The sequence below is a fragment of the Cottoperca gobio genome, chromosome 21, assembly GCF_900634415.1.
Source record: "Cottoperca gobio chromosome 21, fCotGob3.1, whole genome shotgun sequence".
Taxonomy (NCBI): domain Eukaryota; kingdom Metazoa; phylum Chordata; class Actinopteri; order Perciformes; family Bovichtidae; genus Cottoperca; species Cottoperca gobio.
In genome coordinates, this window is record NC_041375.1 from 15,734,623 (window position 1) to 15,756,680 (window position 22,058).

Here is a 22,058-nt window from a genome sequence, read left to right on the forward strand (position 1 = left end):
GTCCAAAGTACAATCATGACACAGCGGAAATTGCAAATCGTGTTTCTCTGAATACCAAATCTGATTTTAGATTTTAAAAACATAAGTACAGATCATTTGAGGAGAGCTGAAACAATTAGTCAGTCAACTGAGTATATTGATAGTCAATTAATCGCTTATGTAATTTTTCAAACATTTTCTAGTTCAAGCTTATTAAATGTGAAGATTACTGCTTCCCATTGTCTGGAATAACACATTTTAAAATCTTTGTGACAAAACGATCAAATTGCAAACGTCACATTAGGCTTTAGGAGACTGTGTTTCATGCTGCATCCAGACTAAACTATATAACTGAAATACAGTATCTGAAGTATATCTTTAGAACCCTGGATATGATTACCAAGAGGAAAAGGGCAGTCACTGTTATTTCACGCAGAATTGAAAATATGGTCACAATGTGAGATCATTCAATTCCTAAAACATCTTTTTCTGCCGGACATAAGATAAAAGTAGAAGTCTGATAACTTCAACAGGTACCTTTAACTCAACCAATCATTGTGAAGCCAACAAGTAGAAAGTAAAAGAAAGCCACAGTTGAACGTCCCCAATGTTTAACATGTCAAATTAAAATACAGTTTGAGAGATCACTGCTGCTTCATGTATTGACTGATTATCACAGGGGACATCTATGCAATCAAATACTTTCCTCTTTGGGGCTTAACACCACCTGCTGGTAAAAAATTACTAAATTACTTAGCACACAGTTAATTGGGTGACTCCAGATGAGTCTCTTGGAGAAATACATTTTTAGGGTTGAGAAAACCACAGCTGTAGAGCTCATGTAATATTAAGCCCACAAAGTGCACGCATTTGGTGCTACTTCAGTAGCTTATGTCTGACCAACAATTCGGCCAAAGACTCAGAGTCCTCCAGTACTTAGGCTACATTTAGCTGACGCCTTTTAAAGGCATTATAACCATGAACATCACACACTGGCATGAACACACTCATGCTTCAACACCCATATCTGGGGCAGGATAAGTATTACGATTTTGGGATAGGTGTGCATCTCCCTATGTGTGTGTGCGCATGCGTATGTGTCTTAGTCCACTGGGTGGTTTCCAGTGCCAAGGCCCAGAGGAGAGCCTCAGCATCAAGCCTCGCCCGACTAACACACATCATGGTCACATCACAACCCTGAAACACCACCTCCATTCCTTAACAGCCTCTTTTTTCCCCCTCACACACACACACACCCAAATATGTGCCTGCATGTAAGATAAGATAGGAAAGGTACAGTAGATGTCTCAAGCCAGGACAGTCACTAATAATTACTATTTCTAATTTTAGAAAGATAGAACACTTGAATACTTTGTGACACAACTGTAACATTAAATTAATCTATATCATTTAAGATAAACTCCCATATCTAGGAGGTATTTAGTCTAGTACCAAATATATAGTACAGCTTTATATGGGTACAATTGGATACTTAAACTTTCTGCAATATATGACTCACTAAGACGATGTATCTATGATTAAGGTGCCACCTTGTAAAGAGGTAATTAAGAAATATAATAGGCAGTGTAAAAGTGAGTCAGTGTGGCATGTCTTGAAAATAGCAGTGATCATGTAAAGCAGAAATTTAAAAAAGTATGGACCAACTCCATTTCTGCAGCTAGTCTATAACCAGCCTCTGCAACTGTGGTTTCACGAACAGGAGACTGGGTGTCACACTCCCTCCAGTCGCGACGCCTGGTTTTGACACTGCCCACCGACGATAGGATCAGTGAACCAGCCCTCTCAGTCAGTACGGGCGCACCTTCCGCTTTGACAGTTGCGTAATAAACCGGCCCTATCGCTTTAACTCAATTACGCATACGGTTGGAGCTATGTAGTAATACTGCTACGAGATCTAATCTACATCCAAATGGACAGTAATCAGATGGGATGTGCGGTACAATGAGAAGGCTTGATTTTTGACCTGGGTCGGTGCCAACCCTGCCTTCCTCTAGCCCGGCCCTGCTCGGCGCGGCCTGCTAACCCTGGTCAGGCTGACCGGCCCCGGGGCGGCGCGTCAGAGTGCAGCGGCGTGTGCTCACACCGATGTGAGCAGTGTGCGTGTGCCACTCTGTCCCGGCCAATCTCAATCAGTGACACAGATATATGACAGGGCTAAGCTATCCGGAGCTAACGTCATGCTCACTTGACACATTTTCAGGGATAGTGATGAGACATTTAGCCAGGATATGTAACTCACACTGGGCCTGGTGCATGCTGAAGAGGTGGTCTACTCTGTAGAAATACAGGGGTGTACTTACTGCTGACTTTCATGCTGCCAAAAGCCGAGGGCTGCGGCACTGGTTTGCAGCTCTCCGCGAAGGATGTGGTCCTGGGCCGACCTGACATGATCCAATCCCTTTGATTCTCTCTCGACTCGGAGACTGTGACTTGCTAAACGACAGGACTGATTGATTTGCCGAACCTTCTCATCCAAAAAAGGATGACAGTAAATGTATAACACTATAATTCACAGGGAGGAGAGGTAGAAAGCGACCCCTTTATCCTTTACTCTAGTTCGTTTCACCTAATAAACGACCCTTTCTTGCCCACCAACGGTCAATCAGAGCAGCATTTCTTCCTTATATTCCAGGTTTTCTCTCAGCGGGCCTCTGAAGACACGTCTCCGACTAAAATAGTCATGAATCTGGCCTCTCCCTGTGGCCCCCCGATTAAAACCAATGGCGAGTTCTCTCTGGATGCAGAATAAATTTCACAAAGATGAGGAAGGGTGAGATTAGATGTTAAGAGAGCGGATCCGGTGCGGATCAAAGGTAAATGCGGCGTTTTCTTGACGATTTGGGACACATGCAACTCCTCTTCATATCCCGATGTGGAGGCTCAATGATCCGACTGCCATGGCGGCTCCCTCGCTTGTCTGTCCAACGGAAAATCTGCCAGTTGCCACAGTCTTCCTCAACGAATTCAACTCGATTGAAAATCCGCCCTTGTTCCCGTCAAACTCGGTGTCTTCACCGAGGCTCCGGGGCAGCTACCTCTTCAGAAAATGATGGTCTTTAGGTAGAGAGTGCGACGATACTGAATTTCTTTTTTTATTTCTTCCCCATAGGTTTCGGCTCGCTGTCTTTGTCGCTGCGCACGTTAGCTACGCCATTTACGTTAAAGGTTACAGGGATTGCTCCGCTGTGATGGGAGGAGGTTCACGCTTTTGACGTAACTTTTGACAGAGAATAGGAAAACTGTGAACGCGCAAACGGCGAATCTGGGGTGGACGATTTAGCCAATCAGAGACAGTATCCTTCAAAAATGGGCGTTGACAGTGTTGCTGTGGTCCAATAGGAACGCCGCTCTTGAGCACCACATGGCCTCATTTGCTTGGCACCGCCCCTACAACTTCAAAGGATTTTTCCCATGCCGCGACAGGGACAATGGGCGGATCTGCTCCCGGGATTGATGACTTTGTCGGCCAATGGAGCTCCAAAACCAGACTGTCAGTTCAACTGGACCCAGCTGTCACAGTGCACCTGTGTTCGTGCAGCACTGTTGCTATGTTAGTCACAGAAGCTTGTTCACTATCTCTTCTCCACACTTTTTTATACACCCAGCCCTCTGTTAATTAGTGCCATAATGCTTAGCAATTTTAATTGTGTGTGTGCGTGTGCGTGTGTGTGTGTGTGTGTGTGTGTGTGTGTGTGTGTGTAAATGTGCATGGCTGCCTTGTCACTACAACGTTTTATCCAGGTTAATAATTTCACCTCCACATCTTTATCGTTGATGCTTTTCTAGTATGGTGCCCTTTATAAAGAGCAAAGTGCACTAAATTGCAACTAATTGCTCTATAAATGGTAAATAAATCATTTTTCACATCACTACCTTTGCACTACCCTTATTTCCACCGACAACCATTTATTTGTATCCCTACTTGCAGTGATATCGGGCCTACATGTTGCAGTGATATATGTTCATAACTATATATCTTCCTTTGTAAATAAAGTGCATTGGTGCATTATCTTTAATAATGCTTCATTTGTTTATTTTATCTGCCTATGCAGGGTGCTGAAACAGAATCTCTCGTTCCTGTGAACACCTGAATGTGTATTTTGGATGTTTTCTTTCCACATGTTTTTCAAGATTTATTGTGGAAGCAAAATAGCCCAAATATTCAAAATTCCTGTAGTTTTGTAGTAGTTGTTAATGAATTAACCTTGATCCGGATCCACTGAAACCCTTATATCAAGGGAAATGGTCATAAAGTCCAATTAGTCAAAGTGATTTTTAAGAATCTGGCAACCCAAAAAAATGTCTTAATTAATGATGGCTTTTAACTGAACAGCAAAGCATTAATAAAACATTTATTAAACATTAGTTACAATTTATAAACCCAAAATAAATGGTGCCTGAGGGGAAATTAATCTTCCTCTATTATTCATTTTGTAATAAATATTGAAGAATGTAGTAAATAGCCATGGACTATCGTGTTATTTTGAGAAAGAAATGTGATTCATTTTATTACCACAATTCATGTCAGTATTCCTCATCTTGAACAGAATGCAGGTCACTTGGAAAGTATTTCCTCCTTCACAGTGATGCTGGTAGTCTGTTTTTTGTGTGGTTTATTTATACTCTGTTATGCTCTATATCAAAGGGAATTTCTCCTACGCTGCCCTTCAATGGTTCATATGCAGAATAGAGAGCAGTGGCATCTCAAAAACAGGCAGCAGAGCAGAAGTAACACGAGACGTCGTTTTCCCTTCATATAGCAACACATCCTCCGGCAAACACACATCTTCCCATTAGCGAAAGAAAGAAATACAGAGAGACAGAGAGGAGATAGTGGGAGGGAGTAAGAGAGAGAGACCAAGACAGGGAAGAGACATTTAAAAAAAGAGGGGATGCTCTGTTTTTGCCTGTGTGGATGGTGAAAACTCCAAAACTAACTGACATATAGCAAACCTGCAGGGTAGTGTTACAGGCGTAGAAAAACAGGGAGGTTTGGTGTGGAGGCTTAATAGGGACTAATATTTGCCCCGTGGCCCCCAAGCAGGATAATCCAGGCCTACATCAAGCCAGTGGTTTCTACACTTTCTGTTGTTAATGTTGTGGTGGCTCCTTGTTCCCCACAGTATACAGGAGAACAGGAAAAGATGCAGAATGACCCTAAAGTAGTGTAAAGTTTCGAGTCAAAGAGCATCAGGGTATTCTTTCTTTCACATGTGAGACACACACTCCAGATAACTGTGACCTTTGCACATGAGATACTCTTAATGAGTCAGGACAATAATACTGAAAAAATAATTAAGTGTGTCAAAGCAATAGCAGTGACCTGTTTTTTTTTCCAGTTGCTGTGTCTGTGTGGGAGTGGTATAACTTAAACCAGCTATAGATTAGAAGTATCTGACAACAAGACCATTGTATAGACAATGTACTGTAGTAGAAAGCATTACAGCAAAACTCAAACAGTAAAATGCAGACCATACAATAAAATGGCAAAACAACACTTTAAGGAATGTGTAAGACAATGTAATACAATAAAATTAAATATTAAAATAAATACAGCATTTGCACAATACCAAACATAGTGCACCTTTCAACTGTTCTGTGAAAACCTTTAATTAAGCATTTCTGAGTTTTTTATTTGTTACTCTAAATGTCAGACATTTGTGGAAAGTAAGGGATTTCATCTGACAGCAGAAATAGTCATATTAAAACGTTGACAGCATTGTGTGCTTGTGAGCTGCAAAAGTTTTCATAAATCTAATAAAAGAATCACTCAGTCCCAAGATGAAAGATTCAAGAACACCAACGCTTCATACGGAATGAAAACACATTCAGCTACAGTCAAAGGATCTCCCATTATAGAAGCACATTAGCTTTATGCTAGTTATCTGTATCCTAAAAGCTAATTATGAAGTTTCTTCGGACATGAATTAAAGTGGTGGAAATGGATGGAACATGTAAAGTGCAGTAAATCTGTGCTCATACAAAGGTGGGTTTGAGGTCTTCTTTGAACACCACAGGGTGTGGGGAGCGGTACAGGTTGGCGTAGCCTTCGTACTCGCTGTCAGAGGAGTCTGAGGAGGTGTCTGAGGACAGGAGAGAGCCTCGCTGCAGGCAGGAGTCACAGTACGGACGGTGGTAGTAACAGTAGTCTGTTGAACTGCTAGAGTCAGAGTCCCAGTACCCACAGGAGTCTCTAATATGTCTGTGGTGCTGCTCATTATCAACACCCGCTTCCACATCAGGTGGAGTTGTGTGATCTGCGCAGGGCAAGACTGAACATCTGTGGGACCTTGAAACACGCCTCCGACGCTTTCTTATCGCTTCATTCCCTTCTGCATCTTCCTCCTCCTCCTCCTCCTCCTCCAGATCGAGTTCAGTGTTGTGAACCTGGAGGAGGGTACCATCCACAGTGAACGCGTCAGGGTGCTTGCCTGGATTTTTGTGTTCACAGTTGTCCCTTATCTTTACACAACCAGCAGCCTCTGAGCCTACGTAGACACAGGGAGGGGCCAACCCTCTTCTGGAGGATTGGAAGGGCGGCCGGCGCTTCCTCATCGCGTAGGGGGAGATGCTGGGGTAGCGGAAGAGAACAGGTGGATGAGATGAGCGTGGTGTCCGCAGTGAGAGAGGGGAAAGTGCGGAGGATTCTGTAAATTTTAGCTGAGAAGGCCTTCTAGACATCTGACCCGGTGATCGAAGTGCAATTTCCATGACTGCATCCACACTCAGCTCCTGGAGGATCTCCTGCAACTGCTCGCTGCTGACAAAACCAGTCGGTCTGGCTTTTGGTCCGAGCTGGGATGTTAGGCCACTCTGATTGTTGAAAGTTTCAACCTGAGAGGGGTTTAACCCTCTAGGAGATTGTAGGGAAGTGACAAAGTGAATTGTCTCTTCTGCTGTCCTGAGTGAGCCAGGGGACTGGAGGGACACAGGCTGTTTAAGATCCTCCCCTGCTCCCCTCTCAGCTGTATCTCTGCCTGTAAAGGCCAGTGGTAGAAACACCTATTAAGTTTTCACTATTATAAATATCACCATGGAGAGGAGAGGAAGCAGCAATGGGGGTTGAGGAGCTTGGAGCATAGGGAGGCTCAGATGACAGCGTCACAACAGCTGCAGTGAGGGGAGAGGAGAGATGGGGTGGAGAAAGTTGGGATTTAGTGACTCTTTGAGGTAGAGAAGAAGAAGAAGGGCCGTCAGACTGAAGCTCTGTGGTCTGAGTGGAGGAGGAGTTGAGGTTGGTGTTGGAAGAGTCCATGTCCTCGGCTGGCTGGCTGGCTGACATGAGTCGCAGGAGTTTATCCTTGGCATTGTTCACCTGCTCCTGCAGACTGTCAATCGCAGCGTTCCTCTGGAAATTGTAACAAAAACCACAAGCTTAAACACTCATAAAGAAAATAGCATTAAAGAAAGTTTGCACATGTCTGCTACCTTTGGATGTTTTAAATCGACACAAACAGCACAGTCAAGCGCTGAGAAAATTAATGTACAGCCGTCAGCCACATTTAGTTATTTCTTTAGAAATAAAAAAATATTGGAATTTTGCCAATTTGCAATGTATGCTACTGCAATTTGATGGTCAAGTGCAAGTTCCAGCTAATAGACAAGTCTACAAGTCTGTAGAAATTAATTGATAGAATTTATTTGATGATAAAAACTACAGAATAACTCTGTTCAGGATTGGTTCCAGTAATTGAGGATTAAAACACAATACAGTCTAAATTTCATATTTCTATTGTGGTCGACAGACGTACAGAAAAAAAAAACCAGTCAACAAACAACACAACAAAAGCATTGAATCATATATTGAAACAAATATCTGTATCATCACATTATGACCTAGGTCCATAAGAGGCTTATAAATAATTCTATTGGATATCTTGCAATATTTTCTTATTGAATGGAAGATTTTGTTAAAAAACAAATGTGATGGAGTACCTCATTAAGGAGTTTTTTCATGGAGTTGTTTTCCCCAAGCAGGTAATACATCTCATCCTGGCTGTACACCGAGGGCTGGCTCTTACTGGGGCTGCTGAAATACTTGGCCATCTGACTTGGGTTGTTGTGGTCTTCTTCAAACTGCCGCCACTGGGTCAGCTGGACGATGGTGAAACGGTATGGTACATTACACACACACACCAGTAGCACATGTTACCAGGAACATTTGACACAGGATCTATTGACCAGGTGTGTTTGAGCGTATTGCTCACTGTTCAACTATTTCCTTCCTATCCACTGAAGATGCATTCCTTTGTAATGACACAAACCCACTGGCAGACACTTAGACAGTCATAAACTTGTTTGCAACATCCTACGTAGTTTTGAATCATTCACATCTCTTGTGTGAGTCACAGTCCACTGATAGACATGGCAAATTGATACGCATATAGAGAACAGAAGGGTGGGCACCACAGTTACTCATAGATTTTACTACTTCTTCCAAAACAAAGAGAGGAAGTCATCCATCTGTCATCCATCATCCGTTTCTACCTGTCTGATTGATGTTATTTAACGCTGGTTTTCAGACGTAGTATCCTATGATTAGATGACAGTTCTGCTGCCTAAAAATAAAATCCCACTCCCTCGTCGTTTCTGTTTTAGAGATACTCCAACAGTGCCAGTGTAATCACCCGAAACAAGGAGATATCAAAGACAAAAGAAGAGATCCTGCACTTGCAACGAGAAACTGTTTTGTTGTTTCTTTCATGCATCTTGCATGTGTATCGTGAGCTGTTTTTTCTTACCTGAGGCACAAACAGCATGCAGTTGGTAGCCAGTGTGCAGATGAAAATGGCTCCAGCTACAGTGCAGTAGACCAGGTTGGGCCAAGCCTGCAGGAACATGGTAACAGGAACGGCCACAGCGGAAAACAGGGTGACCAAAGTGACGGCTGTTATGATGGTGGGAGACTGGTTGACTGGAGGGTGGCTGACGTTGCTGGTCAGCCCAGCTAGATAAGTCCCATAGAGGAGAAGACAACCCTGAGGAATAATGTGAGGACAAAGTAAAGACAAAGGACAACAGAAAATGTAAATCAATATATCCTATCACCATAACAATGAAGGAACTCAAGCAGCTATTTATCTTATAACTGCATTTCAATAGAATAGAGATTGCTTACCTTCTGAACAGCAATAAGGATAACCCATAGATCCGAGTACACAGAGGAGCAGGAGTCCAGCTGGGACAAAGAGTAGGAAACGTCTTTCTCCACCACCTAGGTCAGGAAAAAACCAACACCAACATGTTTATAATTCATTACATTAAGAGAGGAGGATGAGTGGGTTTGTGATCTTGCAAATTGTCACAAAATCAAATTTTCTTGCAATTTCACAAAAATGTAAAACAATCATAATTTGACATGAACAAATCAGATGAACATTTTTTTGTTGGCAATTAAGTACCATGTGTTCACCAATAAATTCTACCTTGACTACAGCTCCGACAGATCGCGAACACTTGATGGGGTCGGTGAGGTTCCAGGCGGTGAGAACCAGCATGTCCACCACGATCAACAGAGCCACCATGCCCATCAGCTGGATGTCTCGGATTATCTGACGCAGAAAGTAAAGACACCAATCACTTCAATGTTACAAGTTTAGTTACAATTAAAAAAATATTTGAATGATTATATATATTTGCAGCCTTTAATTGTGCAAACAGACTAACGTTTAAACAACACTGTTCTCATCAGAGTTAAAGAGTATTAAATATGTGCCAGAATTTGTTTATCTAATTGACAGCAGTGATGAGAAGTCTAAATGTAATAAAAAATACCACACCAAAAGCCAATGACTTTGGGACCATGGGCTTAAATTGTACTGCTATCTCTTAACATTATTTCTAGATATCCCGCTAATAAGTAGAAGATTTTATTTAGGAATTATACATAATACATGTAAAATAAGGAAGCTATGAAAATCAGAAGTGAATATAAACTAGCCTCTGAAAGAATGTAATTAATACATCCTGGAGCGACTGGATAACAAAAGCAAAGACAAGAAAAGCTTGTCGATGTTGGAAACACACACGACCAGCAGGAGGCCGGGGGAGCATGAACCTACCACTCTCTTGTCAGGAACTCGCTGGGTGAACACTCTGTACAGTCTCCACGTCTTCCCCAAAATTGGGCCAAACACCAGGGTACTGCCGACACAAAGAGTCCACATCCGAGCCTGTAGGAGAGAGCACTGCATATTTAGCAAACAATTATTTATCCAACAATATAATAAAGGATTGAGGGAGACTGTGGGACTTACTTGTAGCACCGCTGTGGATGCTCCATCTTGTGAGTGTGATCGTTCACCAACGGCAAACAGGAAGCCGCTGCTGTAGGTGAGGACACTTCCAAAGAGAGTCAGGACATTCAGGTTGGGACTGGACATCTTCACTATCCTGATAATAAAACATGAGCAAACATACACATCATTGATCAGTGTATTGAGTAAATATGTCTTTATGTTTACAGCTGTATTTCACTGTAGTCTACCTGTTGTTTTTGAAGCGCAGGGTGAAGAGGAGGAAGCCGAAAGCCAGCAGGATGCCACAGGAGAGCAGCATCCACACTACAGCACTTAACACTGGGGAGAGAGACCGCCTTGGGAGCTCCACTGCCATCTGCACACACACACACACACACACACACACACACACACACACACACACACACACACACACACACACACACACACACACATGCACATGCAAACCGTTAAAATCAATTCTGAAATATTACAGGTATAGCTCATATGCATGTGTAATTATTGTGTTTATGCGCTCTGAAGCCTTCACTTTGTAAATGATAGGCAGAAAAGTAAAGAAAAAGAAGTACACATGATTCAGATGAACAAACACACTTTATTGAGACAAACAGAAACATCGTGCTAGACCTGTGTTAGCATTCATTTGAAAAATTAGAAATTATTTTTAGAAAATAATTGAAAGCATTCAAGCACCAGGAAGAGGTGAAATGTCAGATTTCAGACGTTAACAGGGGAGATGATCATCGGAGCAGAGTTGACCCCGGCATGATTACGCCGAGGGTTAAAGTAGGGGAAAATTCTTTCACTGAATGAGTAGCCAGTGAATGAGTAGATGTGAGAAGCAGATTCCACGTCGTAGAAAGAAACCTGCCCCCACTCTAGATCTACATACACCCCAACTCTCTGGGGCTTCCCGACCAGCGGCACACGGATAGGAGTGCTGCTGAGGGCCCAGTAGCTCTTGTCTTTTCTCATCCCCAGGGCCCAGTAGCCTGTTTCAGGGTTTAGTGTATTCCCTCCTTTTCTGTTGACAGATTGAAGCCCAACTCCAATATCCCACTCCGTCTTGCCTTTCACTTGGACTTCATAGTACAACCTGCCAGAGGAGAAACCCTCCTTGGCCAAAACGCTGACACCAGGGTAAAATCTCTCCAAGTCGTCAGGGGGTCTGAGCGCTACGTCACCGTGATAGACCTGTTTCTTGTTTTCAGACAGCACCAGTTTGGGATGAGCTGTATCAGGGTCCAGAGTCACATCCACAGTACACCGCTGAGCCCTTTGAAATTCGGTCTCACACAGCCTCTTCACCTCGGCCTTTACTGTCTCCTCCAGCTGACACGCTACTCTTCTGACTGCTCTCCTCACTGTGCCCACATATACAGCACTTTCTACGCAGCTGTCAGACCAGTCTTTGGTAGCTGGCAGTGTGGAGAAAGCTGGAAAACTCTGGATAAGGTAGAGATCGTCTTCGGTGCGTGAGAGCTGTTCCAGCTCAGCGTTTCTCCGCCTCAGCTCGTCGATCTCCTGCTCCAGCTCCAGGATGAGTCCTCTGGCGCTGCCTTCAACTTGCCTCTGCTTTGCACCGATCACCTCTATCAACTCAGCTTGACCTCTCTGGACAAAGTGGAGCAGATTGTTGAAGACTTGCAAACTCTCTTCAATCTCTCTTTCTGTGTTTCCTCTGCTGAGCAGAACGGTTTGATTGATTTCGCTGATTTTCTCAAGTCGGCTGTGAATCATTTCCTCCACCTCTGAATTTATTCTTCCAATTTGAGCTCTCCTGTCTCTGCTCTCATCCTCTATAGGTACAGTGTGATGAGCATTGTGGTCTCTCTTAATGCAGATCTGGCACACATAAGTCTGGTCCGTGTTACAGAACCGGTCCAGGAGTTTCTCGTGCTTCCTACACACTCTGTCTTGCATGTTCATCATGGGGTTGATCAGGTGGTGTTTCTTGAATGTGCCTAGAACATGATGGGGCTCCAGGTGGGTCTCACAGAAGGAGCCCAAACAGTTGAGGCATGATTTAAGAGCCTTGACTCCTTTCCCAACACACACATCACATGCAACTTCTCCTTTATGGCCTGAATATTGGTCCACAGTGCTGGCTTCATCTTCGTCTTTCTTTTCCAATGACTTCTTGAACTGAGAAGCCACATCGGATATGAAGATGTTAACTTTGAGGTCAGGCCTCCTGTAGAACTTCTGCTTGCACATTGGGCACTGCGACAGATTAGCGCTCTGCCAGTATCCTTGTATGCAATCCCTGCAGAAGTTGTGCCCACAAGGAGTGGAGACCGGTTGGTTGAACAAATCCAGACAGATAGGGCAAAGAAGCTGCTCCTCAGTCAGCACACTGCCAGCAGTAGCCATATCTGGGAACACATCCAGAAAGAAAAGCAGGTGGGATATTATGGAAGAAGTTGGCTCCAGTCCTTGCATTTTTTTCCACTATACTGTTAGGTTCAGAAACAGTTGTGCCTGGTGAGCTGACTACGTCCACGAATAGTAACAAATGCATGGTGTTACATTTCATATAGATATTTCATTCTAGCTGCAGCTACAGTTTGTATGTCCACCGAGTTCAACAAACAATAATACAACGAAATTGTGAGGACATTCAAATAAAATGAAACAGTATATGAAAATAAAATCTTGTCTCATTATCTATTACCATAACAAAGAAAGCACGATGTTCCCTTCCCCTTATGTGAAGGTGATATCTGCACTTTGAGACTGAAGAATAAATTAACATCATAAAGCATGAAACAAATCAAAAAGATAACTTACCTCGCTTATGTGGTGTAGGACGGAGTCTATAGGAGAGTGTTTGTGTTCCCTGACACAGTCGCTCTACTACTTTAGTTTCTATTTGGGAAGTCACATTAGACTTTCTTGTGCCCGCCTCATGTTGCTGGGCTCCGCTCACTCTTCTCTTAAAGTGACCAGTGACTGAGGCGATACTAAACATAGCTTCACTGGACCAACTGCATTACATTTACAGAACTCTGCTATTGAACTGACTTCTCATTTGGTAAATAACACATTTCTAGTATGTTTTTATTCAATGTTTTTAACTTGTGTCTGTGTTTTTGGTTATGGAAAATGGAAAATCCAACATTTTTAAGCCATAGGCTCAAGTTCATCTACTGTAGAGCTGCAAGGATTTGTCGACTAGCCGACTATTTTGATAATCGATAAATCGTTAAAGTAATTTTTAATGCATTGATGGCAGAAAATCCTGGGATGGACATATTTTTTACTATTTTCTGACATTTAAAGATCAAACGATTAATCGATAAATCTAGGAAATAATCTGCCGATTAATCGTTAATGAAAATACTCGTTAGATGCAGCTCTCAGTGGATGTGTTGACAAAAACTGCAACCGATAACTAAAGGTCATTTAAAAATGTTAATTATATTGTAAGTAATTCAGCTTTGTGTCAAACAAGCGGTTGGTTTGTTACAAGCACTGTCAAAATAAGAGACTACATATTCAATTAACGTGTCTACATGTAACCTTTAACCTTTTGGAGGACCAAAACCTTCTGTTGGTTGTCAGCCATGCTGGATTTCATCAAGCTACTGTAAGTCTGCCAACATGTTTGTGAGTGTATATATATATATGTATATCTGTTTACATTTGCATTCTTAAGATGTGTGCACTATATTTCTGTGCTTGCTATTGTTGGACATGTGTGTGTGTGTGTGTGTGTGTGTGTGTGTGTGTGTGTGTGTGTGTGTGTGTGTGTGTGTGTGTGTGTGTGTGTGTGTGTGTGGGATTACCGTGCTGAGACTGCATAGTCTCTGCAGAATGTCGAGGCCCTCCTGTCTGTGGACTCCTGGGTGGATGAAGCAGAGTGTGGAATCACACCGGGAGCTGCAGTTCAGCTCAGGCTCCATGACTGACGCTAGTCCGTCCACTTTCACACACGCATCCTGAGGATCAAACAGATAATATGACAGATATGATTTTACAATTTCAAAAAATAACTCTTCATCAAACGAACCTAACTCTTCATGCGTAAATTCTTTGTCCCCTTTTTTGGTCGTAACATTTTTACTGCACATATATATATATATATATATATATATATATATATATACATATATATCTTATTAAAAAAGAGAGCACTCACTGAGCGCTAAAACAGAAGGCACTGGAGCCCAGGGAAATCGTCAACTGAGGGTTAACAAGGTCTATCTGACAAATTGAACAAATTTGAGGTCTATGTCTCAAACGGCTTTAAAGTTAACCGGGTCTATCTGCATCACTAATTTCTGCATATTTTGTATATATTTGCTGAGTCAGTGAGATCTACAAAGGTCTATCTCCACATGTTCAAGCATAATTTTAGTATCACAAAGGTTTATCTGCTGACAACTAATAGCAGGGCAGGGAAATGAATCACGTGATCATTTTAATCACAGGAATAACTTATTCAAAACATTTAGCTGCCGACTGTTTTATATGTATGTCATCTAGTAGATAGTAGTTCAAGTTAAGATCATTAGTAGTTCAAGTTAAGATCATTAGTAGTTTAATAAAAAGTCTTATATAGCTAATATAATTTTCACTTTTAAGTTTCTTGCCACGTGGAACTTGTGTAAACATTTTTAGAGCTTAAAATGAAGCTAAGTTGCATAAAATACAGTTGAGGGTTAAACTTTCAATTTTCGGGTGTGGAAATGTCAGATAGACCCTTGGGACTCTGGTTTTCTAACAATTTCGGAACCACAAAGGTCTATCTGCAAAAAATTAGTTTAGTTTCTACCCATAATACACTGAATTGGCCCAAATAGTCTTAATTTCACTACCTAGTGTGCAGCATGTGATATGTCAACATTGGTTTTATAGTGTCCACGTTGTGAACTGTTGAATTTTCAAATGCGTTTTTCTCAAAACTCATCAAAGTGCAGATAGACCTTGTTAACCCTCAGTTGACGAAATGTCTTAGTTATATTTCCAGGTCTCACAAAATAGTTGTAAGACTCGTAGCCACCACAGTGTGGTGCTATGACAGCAACCTCTGAGAGGCAGAGTGATGGGAGCATCTATGTGCTTTTGCACCACACTGAGATTACACCAAGGAAAAAGCTTTATATCATAAGGACAAAAAACCCTAACAGACACTAATTTTAGGATGAAAAAGAATAGAATAAAGAATAAAATGCCACAAATAAAGTGTCAATTATTTACCACCACTGAACAAACTGAGAAGCCACGACTTGGCCTGTGTGACAGGAAGCCTTTGTGTTTCTGCTTATCCTTAATTTCCACTAGCACTACGTCATTCCCGAGGTGAACCAGCCAACACAGGAACACACTCTGTTGGGACACACATTTGTGCGAATGGCGAAAGGCAGAGCGAAACAAAAGAAAATGGAACAATCGCAATATACCAAAGCTACCATTTACACTTTCACTGAGAGCCACACAATCTGCAATCAGCCAGTTTATGTAACGCTTTTGAGACTAAAGACGTAAACTTTGGAGAGCATCACCAAACAACTGTTTGTCACTCTTGCCACAGGCATTTCTATGAAGCTACCGTGCTGCACTGACATGTTGCAGATTTAATTATGAGGCATGGTATCACCTGATACTCTGAGCTGTAACTAGCACAGAACGCTGCAATGACTCAGCTACACGTTGTCGAGAAAATTTAGGACCACTTGTATCGATACAAATTGGCAGACAGGTGAGTGTTTACATGAGTAGCGTGTTATTAGACAAAACACGTCTCGTCATTGTCTGTAGAATGAGTAAGATACCCAAAGCACTCTGGGATAGTTGGAGATTCAATCAAAACAGAGCAGTGAGGGAAGTCTTTGATTAGCATTTTATTATTTGATTGAAACTATATAACATGAGATGAAGATTTGAAAGATTTCCTTGGTGTAGGCATACGTTACTGAGTGAAGCCCAGTGACACATTTTCAGAAATGAATTGTGTAAACAGAACAATGAAGCCCACTAGGCAGCATATCTAGGAAATGTCTGGAGTTCCTGTTCATGTCCTGTCGTCACTTTCCAAGTTTAGATCACAGTTCTGCTGCTTCCTGCAGGAAAAGCCGGCAGAGAGAGGCATTTCCGCCTTCTTTAAAAAATAAAAAAAAACTCCCTTGCTTTCAGTTTGGGAGAAATCCTGCCACCTTGCAGGGGTCAACAAAGGTCGGCCAACATCCAGCCATGGTGTGGGGGCACTGTGTAAGCAGTGAGAAGAGGGCCCTTCCCCAGGCTGAGTTAGGTTTTATGGACATGTTTTGACAACTCAGAATAGTCATGAGGAGTGTCTTGTGAAGTCCTGAAGGCTAAACCGCAAGTAATACCTGAGCTACCTGTGGCCTTGAATGTCTTGCTTAAATGTAGGGCGGGCCTAACTTGTTTGCAGTTTAGCTTCACTCCTTCACTTGCCCTTGGGCCTCTCTTTAAATCCCATTTTACTTTAATTTATTGAACTATCTGCAATATTTCACCCATTTCTGACACACCTCTGGGATCAGAGACACATAATTGAGTTTTACGTGGCCTTTACCATAAAACCTTTTAATAAAAGAAATGAGGTAAAGCCTATTCATCGTCCTGTCAGTCTCTCTGTTTCTCCTTTAAGATTAGAGCTGAGTAACCACAGGCGCTGCCAGATGTAGCCTAAAGCCCGGTTCAGGGGCCAATATTGAAACATTCCTCCTCAGTCCATAATCCGTTTATAAATGTATTCTTTAAGCTGAGTTAGAATGCAATTACTGGCACTGAAATCCCGCCTCAGGCCCGGCGCACGTCAGTTCTGGCCACATTTCACAGCCATGGATCAATATTAGTCACACCAATTTGTCAAAATGTAATCATAAATTATATTTGATCTGAATTGGGAAGTCTGCACCGCTGCTTAATTAAACATTAAAGCAAAAAAAAAAAATGCGTTTAGTTAAATATTAGTGATAGTTCCCTAATGAGAATGTTATATGGTAAATATGATTAATACATAATTATTATAATGGAAGATTAAGATGTTATAGGCTATTGTAGACTTATTAATGGTATGAAGCATCCAATTGTACATTTTTCACTATCTATATAAATACGTGATCTCCATCAGCAGCAGTTAATTAATTGTTTATTTGAGCGATCCTGTTTGGTGGAAGTGATGCGTAAAAACATGTGCTCACCTTCGGCTGCATCGATGCAGTTCCACGGTAAAATATCAAACGTGTCAATCAAATTGCTGGAGAAAACTTTTAGACGTAGACCAGTAAAGCAAAAAAGAAAAAGAAAACATAAAAGAAAAGTTTAAAAGAGCAAACCTCGGTCTCCAAAGCGCACGGAGGATCTCATCGTGTCGTCCCGCTCCAGGCTCCATTGCGCACGATTTAGAAACTTTACCGTAAAAACATGGAAATAAATGACTGGAAAATATGTTATCTAACATAGCTACAAAGGTCCCATCGCTGCACACTTGTAATTAATCCCACGGCCTAATATGTTGGTCAAATGGCACGGCACGAGAAGATCCTGTCACTCAGGAAAAGTTCACCCGACTGCCGGAGTTGTCATTTGAGCTTTGAGGGAGGGAGGTGTGTGCGCGCGTACTCTCTCTCTCTCTCTCTCTCTCTCTCTCTCTCTCTCTCGCTCTCTCTCTCAAAATTCTAATTCAGATTGCTATATGGCATGACCATAACGACAAAGCATTTACAATATACTGTTGTGCATTTTACAAAACTTCATAAGCAGAATTAACGTGTTTCTCAATTGGCATGGGAAACAAACGGACAAAAATGTAGGCTACGTGCAATAGGTACAGATCTACTAGACTAAAGACATGTGTGAACAGGTCATAAACAGGTCAAGTTGAACTTAAAAACATAGGAAAATTGTGATCTTGCTTAAATAAAAAATATAGAGGTATATACATACACACACGTCCAACAATAGCAAGCACAGAAATATAGTGCACACATCTTAAGAATGCAAATGTAAACAGATATACATATATATATATGCAGATAGGTAAAGATAAGATAAAAATAAGATAAAAAATACAAATCTCACTCTATCTCTCTCAAGCTTTCCAGCTCAAACTGCCCACCAAATAGGTTTCAGAGTATGATGTGACCCATGTGGTGCAGGAGGATTGTGACAGTGTGGGTGCAGCATGTCCCCGAGGGGACAGGGCGGCACACTCTGTATCCACAGTGCAAACAAATACACTGAATAACAATACTTGTTTTAATGGAAAAAGAAACACAATTTCTATTTTGTTTTCCAAAAGCAGGCCTGCATTAGGGATGACAGAGAGATTGGCAAACTAGCTTGTCGGCTGGAAGAGTTCCCGAAGAGTTCCCGTCCGAGAGCAGTGATCCAGCAGAAATATTTTTTCATTTGTTCCACAAGCTGCAAGACGCATAAAGGTATTATTAAGACGTCACAGAGATTTATAGGGTGAGCCTACACACAGGGTCATTCCTGATGAGGGAGTGTCACCACCACTGACAGCTGTAGCTGCAGAACAGAGACACACATACAGATTATTAAAGAAGAGGAGAATATGCAGATATTCATTCATCAAGTCATAACGCCATCATTCAGTCACACACACACACACACACACACACACACACACACACACACACACACACGCGCACACACACACACACACACACACACACACACACACACACACACACACACACACACAGTGTTCTTTCTCCTGGTTGCACTTCAATTCATACTGTGCTAACGTTTCCTGTCTCTAAATGTTCAGTTTTGAGAAAATGTAATTCATTGGGCCTGAAATATTATAAATCCAATTTTCAAAAAGGAGGTCCACATTTTATCCAACCATAAGAAGTTTGACAATACAATTGATCTTGATGCTCTTTGCCTTGCTGGAGGACAAATACGTCTGACAATCGTATGAGTTTCCTGTTCTCTAAAATGTGTTTTGAATGTTTAAATCATAGAACAGCATTTAAGCTTAAGCTACCAAATTATGCAGGATTTTACTGTATAAAAATTAGAAAATACTTTTCAATTTAAAAATCAGTAAAGAGCTAGAAACATGCATTAGAGCAATCAAATATAATCTCTTTATTCAGGTTGGTGAAAGTGCTGGTACCTGGTGGGGTCCTCTGTTAATATGGACTGTGACTTCTACAGTTACATCAAAAACCACCCAAAAGAAGAACAAAAAAAACCAACTAATCAGTCAGCATATTAAATATGCAAAAGTCTGTGGCACTGAAATAGTGAACTCCAGAAGGAAATAAGACAGCAGCCTCTCAACTCAACATTTTAAACTTCTGCGTTCTGATCAAATGACGTTGCGTCAGCACCCCCATTGATGGACTGAAACACTGTTGCCAGCTCTGTTACACTCAAAGTGTGGCAATCACTCTCAGGTTTCCCTCAGGATCAGGTTCAAGATAGACTGCACATGCAGCAGGTGGACTGCGCCGATGCTCAGATTACCAGGTTCTTAAATATTTCATCTGTTACTCAAAAAGCAGGAGTCAAAGAGGAGAAGCTGGCAGTCGAGGCGGACTAGAGGAAACAGGACACAAGTCGTTCTACTGAGGTTACCGGGGATCAATTCTAACATTAAGATGTTTTATTAACAAATATAGGTGTCACAAACAGCCGCCAGCTTTTTCTGGACTACCATGGTGTGCACATGTATCAGTTGGAAGTCCACCAACCACAATAAATAACAAGCAAAGTTGGAAACCGGTGACACACCATTTCCTGTTGAGCCACTCCTGACAGGCAGCAGCACCGTTTCCTAACGTGGAAGCATCTGCAGCTGTGATTCAACGCCTGGCCACAGTGCCAGTCAGCCCCACCGTTTTGTAGTGTTTGAAAATCGTGTGGGTGTAAATGCATTGTTCGGTGTGTGTGTGAAGCATCTCCAACCCCCTCCAGCCCTACACTGTCCTTGCCATGAGCCTGGACGCTCCCCTGGGACATGCCCAGGTTTGCCCACTAACATATCCGAAGACAAATCCCTCTCTGGAAGGCTGCGGCTCCTCCTGCTGGGTTGCTATGGACCTGGATTAACTGGATCAAAGCTCCCTTGCAGACTCCAGTCATGGTGTTTCTCCTGAAGGCAGCGATTACAATAAGTGTAGGAGGGAAGCGTCTTCTCACTCTACTTTCAAAATTGATTTTAGAGTTTAAGTGGTGAAAAAGCAGCATAGCGACTGATGATGCAGTAACTACCAGATAATGATAAACCCTGGGAATGAGTTGAAAGCTCATATGCAGTTTAGCATATTATACCAGAAATTATTACGAGCAATAATAATTTACTTAAACCTGCATAATATTTCTATTATGAATATGGCCAAGTTGTTAGTAAAAAAGTTGCCTATTTAAACATCCGACAGTCACAGAGCAACATCAGTATTCATGCGTGTGTGTCTACAATTGAGTCTTTTAGCTCTGTTATGATCTCCATCAATATCTGAGGGAAATATCTGGCTCTGCTAAATGGTCCACAATGTTCATTAGCTAGTTTGATTATATGTTATTATAAATGAACAAATATGGATTAAAGTAGCTTTTAAGTATTTCAATTTAGGTTGTTTTAACAATAACTACTAATAATGTGACGGTGAATCTTTACAATTCTTCAGTTTGTCAAAAGTTTAACAATGGAAACAATAAAAATCTCAACTCATAGCCGTCTTACTGGCTTTTTCCAGAACTTTCAACAATATCCTACAGTTTAGCAACGAGACGCATTTAAAATGACAGGAAAATCTGAAAGAATTAGCGTTGAAAGCTCAAGGAAAACTTGACCGTGAGTTATTTTTCTTCCTTTCGTATAAGTATGATATTATCAGTAAAAAAAAACCTTTACACCCTGGTCCATACGTATAAACTGCAACATCTCAGCTTCAATTCCAGCTGGACACTCCCTTCTTATTCCCCCCCTAGATGTTCTCTGCCTCTGAACGATCACTATGTACAAATGTCCAAAGATAATTGCACAGCTGGAGAACTATTTTCTTATATTGTGATGTTATTACAATTTATTTAGTGGTTGATTATTGGCACACCTTCTTCTTGTATTGCCTCCACCCACCGCCTCCTTGTTGCTTTAGGCTCCAACCAGACTTTCTGCTAGTAGGATTAGCAGTGTAACTCTGAAGACAACGTCTGATTGTGTGAGGGGCGTCTGCAGTGTGGGGCCGTTGTATGTAAAGGCTCAGCACAGTGTACATTTGAAACTCGTCATGTGCAAGGTCTGGCATGCTTGTTAATGCATACTGGCTATACTGTGAGCTGATATGAGCTGGTACGCATCTGACTGAGGGCGATAAGAGGCTTAGAGTATCAAACACCCCCGTATGTCAAAGAACTTTGCCGTTTGATCTGCTGATCACCTGCAATGCCGAATATATTGTTCACGGTGATTGTCAAGAGCCAGGTGCACCCATGAAATATCAGCAACCAAAAACATAATTCAGATGGAATTAATCCTCAAATACAACGTGACGTATGAGAAATGTGACCACACAGAGAAACATAGTCTTTGCAGAGCTGCAGATGGCTAGAACAGAGGCAGCATCTTCCTTCTGTGAGAACTCATTAGCCAGTCACAACTCATTGCTTCCAGTTCATCATGGTTGCATCTCAGGTTGCATTTGTGATGGCACACTCCTGCCAAATAATACAAAGCATGCAGAGTGTAAGCGATTGTGCACACACGCCTGTAATGTAACCTCCACACACTGTGCTAGAGTCTAGCTAGAGAGTTTCCTAGGTGCCTGCTGTTGGTAGACGGGTCCTATGTGC

At 41.9% G+C, this 22,058-nt stretch overlaps 3 protein-coding genes across 4 annotated transcripts in view; all 3 read right to left on the reverse strand.

Moving 5' to 3' along the window:
- Positions 1–3,181, reverse strand: part of gsk3ba (glycogen synthase kinase 3 beta, genome duplicate a) — a 32,987-nt gene extending 29,806 nt beyond the window's left edge. The window contains exon 1 of one of the 2 annotated variants that reach the window (XM_029458536.1): positions 2,301–3,181. In XM_029458536.1, the coding sequence (XP_029314396.1) occupies positions 2,301–2,388 (88 nt within the window). In that variant the 5' untranslated portion in view covers positions 2,389–3,181. The remainder of the gene's footprint in view (positions 1–2,300) is intronic. The other variant, XM_029458537.1, reaches the window with a different exon arrangement.
- A 2,360-nt stretch (positions 3,182–5,541) lies between these two features.
- On the reverse strand, positions 5,542–17,504 carry gpr156 (G protein-coupled receptor 156). The gene is given in 11 exon segments (XM_029458534.1): positions 5,542–6,981; positions 6,983–7,348; positions 7,936–8,094; positions 8,742–8,978; positions 9,119–9,214; positions 9,426–9,551; positions 10,062–10,172; positions 10,257–10,392; positions 10,487–10,614; positions 14,048–14,200; positions 17,432–17,504. Coding segments are annotated over 11 exon segments (2,529 nt in total). The 5' UTR covers positions 17,444–17,504; the 3' UTR covers positions 5,542–5,976.
- LOC115026018 (zinc-binding protein A33-like) lies at positions 10,861–13,092 on the reverse strand. Its single transcript, XM_029458535.1, has 2 exons — positions 13,050–13,092; positions 10,861–12,634 (listed from the first exon to the last, which is right to left on the reverse strand). The coding sequence occupies exon 2, from the start codon at positions 12,630–12,632 to the stop codon at positions 10,977–10,979; it is 1,656 nt and encodes a 551-aa protein (XP_029314395.1). The 5' UTR covers positions 12,633–12,634; positions 13,050–13,092; the 3' UTR covers positions 10,861–10,976.
- Positions 17,505–22,058: the final 4,554 nt, after the last annotated feature.